The 8,719-nt window shown below is 40.8% G+C and overlaps 3 protein-coding genes across 6 annotated transcripts in view; 2 read left to right on the top strand and 1 right to left on the bottom strand.

Moving 5' to 3' along the window:
• The window catches only part of LOC104827320 (WAT1-related protein At5g13670), a 2,302-nt gene extending 285 nt beyond the window's left edge, over nucleotides 1-2,017 (top strand). Inside the window, exons 2-8 of one of the 3 annotated variants that reach the window (XM_010560486.2) lie at nucleotides 60-122; nucleotides 193-309; nucleotides 407-620; nucleotides 777-938; nucleotides 1,020-1,168; nucleotides 1,268-1,503; nucleotides 1,650-2,017. In XM_010560486.2, the coding sequence (XP_010558788.1) occupies nucleotides 60-122; nucleotides 193-309; nucleotides 407-620; nucleotides 777-938; nucleotides 1,020-1,168; nucleotides 1,268-1,490 (928 nt within the window). In that variant the 3' untranslated portion in view covers nucleotides 1,491-1,503; nucleotides 1,650-2,017. Of the gene's footprint in view, nucleotides 1-59; nucleotides 123-192; nucleotides 310-406; nucleotides 621-776; nucleotides 939-1,019; nucleotides 1,169-1,267; nucleotides 1,541-1,640 lie in introns of those variants that run through there. The other 2 variants (XM_010560485.2, XM_010560484.2) reach the window with 2 other exon arrangements.
• The window catches only part of LOC104827321, a 4,793-nt gene extending 276 nt beyond the window's left edge, over nucleotides 1-4,517 (bottom strand). Inside the window, exons 1-6 of one of the 2 annotated variants that reach the window (XM_010560489.2) lie at nucleotides 4,235-4,517; nucleotides 3,969-4,066; nucleotides 2,429-3,754; nucleotides 2,279-2,347; nucleotides 1,978-2,176; nucleotides 1,768-1,860 (exon numbers count right to left, since the gene is read on the bottom strand). In XM_010560489.2, the coding sequence (XP_010558791.1) occupies nucleotides 1,790-1,860; nucleotides 1,978-2,176; nucleotides 2,279-2,347; nucleotides 2,429-3,691 (1,602 nt within the window). In that variant the 5' untranslated portion in view covers nucleotides 3,692-3,754; nucleotides 3,969-4,066; nucleotides 4,235-4,517 and the 3' untranslated portion in view covers nucleotides 1,768-1,789. Of the gene's footprint in view, nucleotides 1-1,749; nucleotides 1,861-1,977; nucleotides 2,177-2,278; nucleotides 2,348-2,428; nucleotides 3,755-3,968; nucleotides 4,067-4,234 lie in introns of those variants that run through there. The other variant, XM_010560488.2, reaches the window with a different exon arrangement.
• Nucleotides 4,518-4,921: 404 nt separating this feature from the next.
• LOC104827319 (ribosomal lysine N-methyltransferase 3) lies at nucleotides 4,922-8,259 on the top strand. Its single transcript, XM_010560483.1, has 5 exons — nucleotides 4,922-5,075; nucleotides 5,412-5,784; nucleotides 5,936-6,132; nucleotides 6,825-7,104; nucleotides 7,262-8,259. Exons 1-5 carry the CDS (start codon nucleotides 5,062-5,064, stop codon nucleotides 7,940-7,942), a joined length of 1,545 nt encoding a protein of 514 aa, XP_010558785.1. The 5' UTR covers nucleotides 4,922-5,061; the 3' UTR covers nucleotides 7,943-8,259.
• The last annotated feature ends 460 nt before the right edge of the window (nucleotides 8,260-8,719 follow it).

Here is an 8,719-nt window from a genome sequence, read left to right as displayed (position 1 = left end):
CCTTCCGATCTGAAAAGGAAAAAAACACGAGATTAACAGACGAGGAACTGTAACCGCAGGAACAAAAGACCGAAGATGACATTCAAGCTTTTGATTCAAGTATCCATGCTGAGTTTGTTCGAGTAAGTCACTCTCTTTATGAGAATGACAACAGTGTCGTTACTCTCTTTATGAAAAATGCAAATAATGCAGGCCGGTGGTGGAGCAGAACCTCTTCTACACAGGGATGAAGCTTACTACAGCAACATTCACATCAGCTATGTGCAATGTACTTCCTGCATTGACATTCATCATGGCCTGCATTTTCAGGTAATTCCCCCCACCCCCCATCTCATCCTAACCCACAAATATGCATTCATATTTCCAAACCCCACAAAAAGTTTTAATCGGGTTTCGGTGATTTAAGGCTTGAAAAGGTAGATATCAGTAAGCATCGCAGCCAGGCAAAGCTGGTCGGGACCATAATAGCTGTCGGTGGAGCCATGCTAATGACATTCGTGAAAGGGAATGTCGTTGAATTGCCTTGGACTAATAAGTCAAGAGGCTTTGATCCCCTCGGAAGAGGAGCAACAATGCTCGTCGTTAGCTGCTTCAGTTGGTCATGTTATATCATTCTGCAGGTCAGACTGCATTACCTCCCCGTTAAAACTTCTAACTTACTCTTAGTTTTCTGAAGAATCCTTTACAATCTAACAAAAAGAATGCTTGTCCTAAGCAATCTAGCCAGCCAAACACAAATTCAAAAAACAAAAAACACGGGTTTTGCACTTTTGCAGGCAAAGATCCTGAAGTCATATCCAGCTGAGCTCTCCCTAACAGCTCTTATGTGCTTCACTGGAATGGTGGAGGCCACTATAATGGCCTTGGTATGGGAGAGGAACAACACATCAGTGTGGGAGATTCACCCTGATGTGAGACTGTTAGCTTTCGTATACGGGGTAAGGATATTCTCCTATCTGTCCTAGATTTTCCGATAAACCTACCGTGTTAATCGGACGGTTTTTGTTTGTCCTGCACAGGGAGTTGTCTCAGGGTTAGCGTACTATGTCATCGGCTGGGTGGCAAAGGAGAGAGGGCCTGTCTTTGTTAGCGCATTTAATCCGCTAAACATGGTTATCGTCGCTATTCTGAGCTCCTTTGTGTTCTCAGAAGTAATGTACCTAGGAAGGTATGCCCTACCCAAGAAAAATGAAAAACTAATACTTCTGAGAAGTAATTCCAGACTTAAATGGTTGGGTTTTAACTAATCTGGTTCCGGATTCTATAGGGTAATTGGAGCAGTGGTGATTGTTTTCGGCATATATTTGGTCCTATGGGGTAAGATCAAGGACAACAAAGGACAACATCCATCAAATATTGGACTCCCAGAGACAGTAGTGGCAAAGTTTGATGAACAAATGGCTCCAATACCTGATTGCAAAAAAGTAGTACCCACTACTGACCAATTTGTCATCATGAAGGCAGCAGCTCAGTCTCAAGAGTCAGTTTGAGATGGAAATTTCGGTATAAAATCTAAATAATGTGAATGATTTTTTCGCTTGCTAGAGATCATAAAGATAGTTTGCCAAAATCAACGGTAAGTAAATGCATCGCATCAACATATAAATTCAGACTAGATGTCTGAATCTTAAAAGTTGAAGTCATTGCAGAAAGAGAACTAAAGTTCACCAGACTGAGAAAGCATAGCATTAAAGAGTTCTGATATACTGAAAGCTACTTGCCCGTTACGGAGTATAATAATAGATACTCACCCACCTCAAAAAGCTCGCGACACTGGTGACTCGTCTTCTCAAGATGCTAAAGTGACACCATCACCACCATAGATACGCTGAAGTTCACGGCTGGCAGCTTGATACGACGCTGAAGAAAAGATAAAGAAGAACGATCTTTTCAGCCAGACAACATAGAAACTGTTTTCTTCTTTTTGTATCTCTGTTCTATATACCATGCTCTAAACTGTCTGTGATGATATAATACCTTTCCAGGTGTTGAAATTCTTATGGTTGATTTCGGATCCGGTTACATTTTGGATGGCATCAAACAACATCTCCTGAGGTGTGTTCTTCAGCTCTTGAACAACAGCATAAATAGTCTTTCCATTCTCAAAGTATATGTGATTATTCGGGTGCTTTGTCTTGCAATTGGCATGGCGCTCAAACTCGTAAGCGTTCAGAACCTGTTAAGACAGTACATGTCGAAAAAATCAACACACAACTCGATTCAGGCATCAAACTGATCTGCCTGAAAATGACTGAAATATTTGTATCATTTTGCTTACTTTAGTCATCTTGCACTCACTGCAACCACACAGATACCCAGTCCCCTTGATAATCCCTTGGAGATTTTTCTGCAAAAAAAAAGATAGATATCAACACATGGGAAGAGTGACGGGCAACGGGTTTATTTTCAAGAAAGATAACAAACTAGCCTCGCGTGACCAGGAGTAGTACTTGACATGAACCCCATCAAACATTCCTGTTGACAGCAAGGATTTAACGTTTGAAGGGAATGTGTTAGTAGGGGCCTTCTTAGTGGTCTTTGTTTCTTTGATTTTGGGAATGGTATCAGCATTTGGATTAACAATATGGCCAGAGCTAAACATCCCACACAAATTTTCTCTTGACCTCTTTTGAACGGGATCTTTAAAATTCTCAGCTACATTTCCAAAGCTCTCATAACCATTGATGATACTGCCGGATGAGACAAGCATGTCTTCATTCTGAAAACCTCCAAAAGATATGGTATTGCTTCCACCCTGCTGAGTAATGGGAACATCATTTTGGTCCGTTCTGTCTTGGTTAGGAAGCATAAATGGTATCCCACCGCTTGCCTTATATGGAGCCGATCCCATCGATAACAAATTGTTATCTTGCTCCTGAAAGGATGTATCTGACGAGAAAAGATTTTCAGCCGCTTTTCCATAAGAGGTGAGAATGGACATGAAACTCTCTTGTCCCCTGTTATAGGAAGGACTAACCGAGAAAAGATTACTATCCATTTTGTGGAACGACTGCCCCATCAGTACAAAGTTGTCCCTCCCTTTCTCAGATGGTTGACCTGTTGGCAAGACATTTACATCTCCTTTATCATAAAGGCTGCCCATTGGCATGAAACCAGCCCCGTCTTTACCGAAATTCTGAGGGGAACTCCCACCTGCTTTACTAAAGATAGGTCCTACAAAGCTGACGTTCTTGCCACTACTGCTGCCAGTTTGGCCCAAGGATACAGGGTTATTCTGATTCATGCTAAATGAAGAACCCATATCCAACGATCTAGGAATCCCCTCACCGTAAAACTGTGTCATAGGTTCATGTATACTTCGGGTGAAGTCATTCACTTGATTGACTTTCACTTTTCGAATGCCCTCTAGACTATAAGACGAGGAGCCATCCTGAACAGTATGAGGAAAACCAAAAGATGAGGCATTGTTGTATTGCACCTCAAGATCTTTTCTTCCCTCAACACTCTGGCCATCCATGGGAGGCAGATTTCCAGTAACCAGATTCGCATTATGCACATTCTCAGGTACAAACCGTCCAGATGCAAGAGAATTGTCCCAACCGGACAAATTCATCTGAGGAACTCCCATACCAATCCTAGCATCGGCACATTCTACAGCACGAGTCTTGTTGCTGAATAGCTCCGAATTAGACGAATCCGTTAACCACTGATGACCCCTCTTCCGCTCCATTCTAGAATTATCAGCATATGAACTCTCTCCACGCTTCGAGCTTCCAATACTCGATTTAAACCACTGTCAGAATCAAACACAACATAAATCAGCAAACTTAAGCATTGCATGTCATGAAAAGATTGCACTGTCAGAATCAAACACAACATCAACCTTAAGCATTGCATGTCATAAAAGGAAAACTCACTGTGTCACATGAATGATCAGACAAAAAACTTTAGCAAGAAAACAACACGGCACACATGAATGCATCTTAGTGAACGATTGAGTCTCTAACCCGAGTAAGAGCATGACCCAAATTAGTAAGCTTTGGTTTTGACCGGACAACAATGGAAAGTTTCGATTTTGCCTACTGGGTCTTGTACACTCAAATAGCTGTAGCAAGGAAACAAAACAGAACAGATAAATGCATCTTAGTAAAAGATCGTTTCTGTATTTGGAGAATGAGTATGACCCAAACGATCAAGCTTCTGCATTGAAATGGAAAGTCTCGATTTTGCCAACCGGGTCTTGTACCCTAAAACCCAAGATCACTCCACTCACCGTTCGTCACTGAAATCTCCGACGTTTAACGGTCACAAGAGTGAAAAACTCCGCCCCGCCGTCATCCCAGCTCGCCGGCGGATCGAATTTCCCGGTCGCTGTTCGCTTTCCGACAAAATCTAAACCCAAAATCCCAAAAAAACCCGAAGATGAAGAACTGAGGGGGAGGATCAGAAGAAGACGAAGTTCGTCCACAAACCCAGAAGAAGGAGAGAACTCGCTGGCGATCGTATTTTTCCGCTCAGAAGAAAGAAAGGTCTGTGCAAGAGAAACTTTGAAGAGGAATAGAAATATATTAGAAATGGGAAGAAAATATCGAAATTCAATAAGAAATAAATTCAAGTCGAGTGGAAAAAAGTCTACAATTAGAATAACTATTTTGAATGCCTTTTTTATAATTAGAAAATATTTTACGATTTTTGTAACAAATTCGAATGTTTTTTTTTTGGTATAACAAATTCGAATGTTTTTATATATAAAGAAGCTTTGAGAGGAAATTGCATGTATTTTATATATAAATCGATGTACCAAGGAAAATGAATAACTAAACTCACTCTTAGATGTGAAATTAGCTGCCGATAAATTTAAAACGATCCAAATAAATTCACATAAAATCAAATTGTATTCTGTGTCGGTTTTTTTGCACGGGAAAAGAAAAAGCAAGGGTGGTTCGGTAAATATAAATAGTCGAAACCCTTCCCCCTCAATGCAACTGCTCGAGCAACTCTCAAAGCCGCCGGGAAATCTCGACGATCCCTAATTCCCGACGAGTTTCAGGCCGAAACCACCGGAGAAACATTTGAGAATCAAAGAAACAGCATCGCTTCATGGACACTACCAGGTTCTCCTTCATTCTCTCTCTCTCTCTCTCTCTCACGCCTTCCTGTTCCTACTGAAGCTATTTAGGAGGCTTCTGTCCTTGAGAAATGGCGGATTTGGGAATTATCTTTTGGATTTGTTCTGTTTTCCGGATTCGCACCTTGAATTATGAATGACGATGACGAAACAGATTTGTGTTCCTACGGGAAACAGCTATTCAGAATGTTTCTTACTGGAAAATGGTGACATGGGCATTATTGGATTCTGGGTTTCTTCTGTATATTTAGGGTTTAGTTCATTTACTTATTGGGATTCGACACTTGTATGAGGTTCATTCTCATGCTTCTCATTGTAATAGGCGATTGAGAGCGTTCAAGAGGTGGATGAGAGCTCATGGAGTAGAATGCAGTGACGCCCTTCGTCTTGTTGATGACCCACAAGATGGAGTCTCTGTGAGAACTCTCTGTGATTTGAAGGAAGGAGATGTTGTGGCGAACATACCCAAGAAAGCTTGTCTCACCATGAAAACAAGTGGAGCTCGTGAGATTATCGAAGCCGCCGGCCTCGATGGCTACCTGGGCTTGTCAGTGGCTCTGATGTATGAGAGGAGTTTAGGAGAACAGTCCCCTTGGTCTGGCTATCTTCAGCTTCTGCCTCTTCAGGAGGACTTGCCTTTGGTTTGGTCCCTTCATGATTTGGATTCTCTCCTCCTCGGGACAGAGCTTCATAAGGTGTAGCCAAAATCGATGCATTTCATTTCGATCTTTTGGATAAGAGGCTAGTCTCATGAGTGGCCATTGACAAGAGATCAAATTTGCATTTTGTGGATCGGGCTTGAAGTTTCATGTTATTTAGTTATCAACTTTCATCTCTTTTAGGCAGGTGGTTAAGGAAGACAAGGCTCTAATATACGAGGACTGGAAAGAAAGCATTTTGCCCCTTACACATTCGTCTCCTCAGATTGTGGATCCCAAGTTTTTTGGAGTAGAAGAATATATTGCTGCAAAGAGCCTCATTGCCTCACGGTCTTTCGAGATAGACGATTACCATGGATTCGGGATGGTCCCTCTGGCAGATCTGTAAGTAGACCTTCTGAATCCATAATGCATCTACTATCAACCAAAGCGAGTTGCCAAAATGCATATACACAGAGTAATGACTGTCACCCCAAAATGCTGCTACCCGAGGAATCACCCAAAAAAATGATTTGTTGTCATCTACTCTATAATTGATTTTTTCTTTCATTTCCTTTATATTAGTGTTGTGTTCTGTGGGGAATCAATGTCTGTTTGCTCTAGATTTTTATATGACTCATGGAGTTGACTTGTAACGCAGGTTTCCTAGATGTTTAGTTTATTGTTATTAATTTATTTTAGTCGCTGAAATACTAATTAATATTCTTAGTGTTTTTTATCTTGGAATTTGGCTGCACCAGAGTTTAGCTTAGATTGTTTATGCAATATTTTTGTATCATGTTTTTCTCCAACGGTTTGCTGTAAGTGAAGAGCTTCACTTAGTGTTTAGATTCAGGTGACTTCAGTTAGGCATAGTCCTGTCAGAGTTTGCATAGAATCTATGTTTCGGCCCTGCAGTATCTTGGGTGCTGATTTAGTAGTTCTCTTTTTCAAAGTTTAATTCTTAGTTCATGTGTGGTAGACGAAGAACCTTTCATTATCTACTCGTTCATTTTTTCTTTAATCCAGTTTTCTTGTTTAGCTTTTATGGAAGAATGTTTTCTCTTCTTGGTATTTGTTGTTTATTCCATATGTAGGTTCAATCATAAAACTGGAGCTGAGGATGTACATTTCACATCTGATTCATCTCATGGTGAATCTGGTAGTGAAGCTGATGAAAATAATGAAGCCTTAGAGGAGAACCGCAGTGAAGATGAGGCTTCTACTCAAACTTCTTCCGAGGCTGAACAAGCTTTTAACCAGGTCCCTGCTGAGAACAATGACGATGGAGCAGATGAAGACAGTTATTTAGTTGTGGAAAATGATCATCCCGTGCTAGAAATGATCATGGTGAAGGATGTCCTTACTGGGGCCGAGGTTTGTATGCTACAAGTTTTTTTTTTTGAAATTTATTTTTCTCGATGAATAATATGACCCGATGGGATTCAACTAAATTCTTAGTGTTTCCCTTCTGCATTCATCTTCGTGCTAGTTTCTTTTGTCCATTGATTCGATATCCGTTGCTTTTCGTTAGGTGTTCAATACATATGGGACACTGGGAAATGCTGCATTGCTCCACAGATACGGATTCACGGAGACCGACAATCCATATGACATCATAAATATAGATATGGAACTAGTACTCGGATGGAGCTCATCCTCGTTCTCGGGTCGGTACACTAGAGCTAGACTTGCCCTGTGGAGAAGACTAGGTTACACTCCATGTGAGAGTCAAAACTCGGAATATTTTGAGATTACCTCAAACGGGGAACCCCAAACCGAGCTTCTTGTTCTCTTGTACATATTGTTGTTGCCTGACAATACATATAACAAGCTGGATCTTGCAGTATCCACTGCCTGTGATGAGAACGGATTTTTTCACGTGATGTCACCGGGAAACCACAAGATCACGTTTGGACAAACATCATCGGACATCGAGAATGATGTTTTCCTTACAGAGGATGTTCGAGGAGCACTTATTTCAGTGGCGGATAAGCGAGAGAGCCTATACGGAACAAGCTCTTTGGAGGATGACATTGCTGCATTGAAGGAGTGTTGCCTTCCCCGAGATCGGAGGTTGCTCCATTCTTTAACATTGCGGGTGAGTGAGCGGAGGATTCTCGAGAAGCTTAGGCGTTATGCACGGTTAAGGGTCGATGGAATCTGCGAAGGAAAGCGAAGGAAGAAGAGACTGAATCTGAATGCTTCTCCATAGTCTTCATTGCATTGTTGTTGATTGTTCCCAGTCCTTATGCTCTTTTATTTAGTTTTGTTTGTGTAATAGAATAAGTCCCTTTTTTTTGGATATTTTAGTTTTTATTACAAGAACATTTTGAAATTCATTGGACATTTACAATGAAGTAGTGTGTTTGTTGTTCATCACCTGTCGATGCCTTCAATCTTGTCTTCGACCTGAGAGTACAGCTCTCTCAGCCTCTCGATGTTCTCGGCGGACGTTTCCCAGTATCCGCGTCCGTTCGCCTCCAGGAACGTCTGAAGCATCTTCCTGAACGAGTTCGGGTTCATGTTCATCATCCGGTTCAGCATCTCCTCGTCCTTAAAGGGTATTTGTGTAATTTGTGAATGAAAGGGGTAAATTAGAAGTTGGAATTTTTTTTTTTCAAGAGAAGGGTAGCACTAGAAGTCCTTGTAGCACATTGAGGGTAATTTGGAAGTTCCCCCATTTAGAAGGTAATAATCTGATATAAATAGTGATATAAGCACTATTTACAAACTTGACATATTTTGCCATATATCATACGAATTTAGTTAAAATCCACTCATTCAACTTTACACTAATTAAAAAAATTCTCATTAACCAAAGGGTAGGCTCCATTTTACCACAAACAACAAAAGTATAGTTTAATGAGTACATATAGATGCATAGAATGACTCTGCTAATTATAAACTGCCGACAGTGACCAATTTTCCTTTCTTTTTTTTTGTTATTGATAAAATTTTTTACACACATGCATAAATATTTAATCAATCA

The sequence above is a fragment of the Tarenaya hassleriana genome, unplaced genomic scaffold (genome assembly GCF_000463585.1).
Source record: "Tarenaya hassleriana unplaced genomic scaffold, ASM46358v1 Cleome5, whole genome shotgun sequence".
Lineage (NCBI taxonomy): Eukaryota > Viridiplantae > Streptophyta > Magnoliopsida > Brassicales > Cleomaceae > Tarenaya > Tarenaya hassleriana.
Note: the sequence above shows the minus strand (reverse complement) of the source record. Positions and strands in the feature narration are given on the sequence as shown.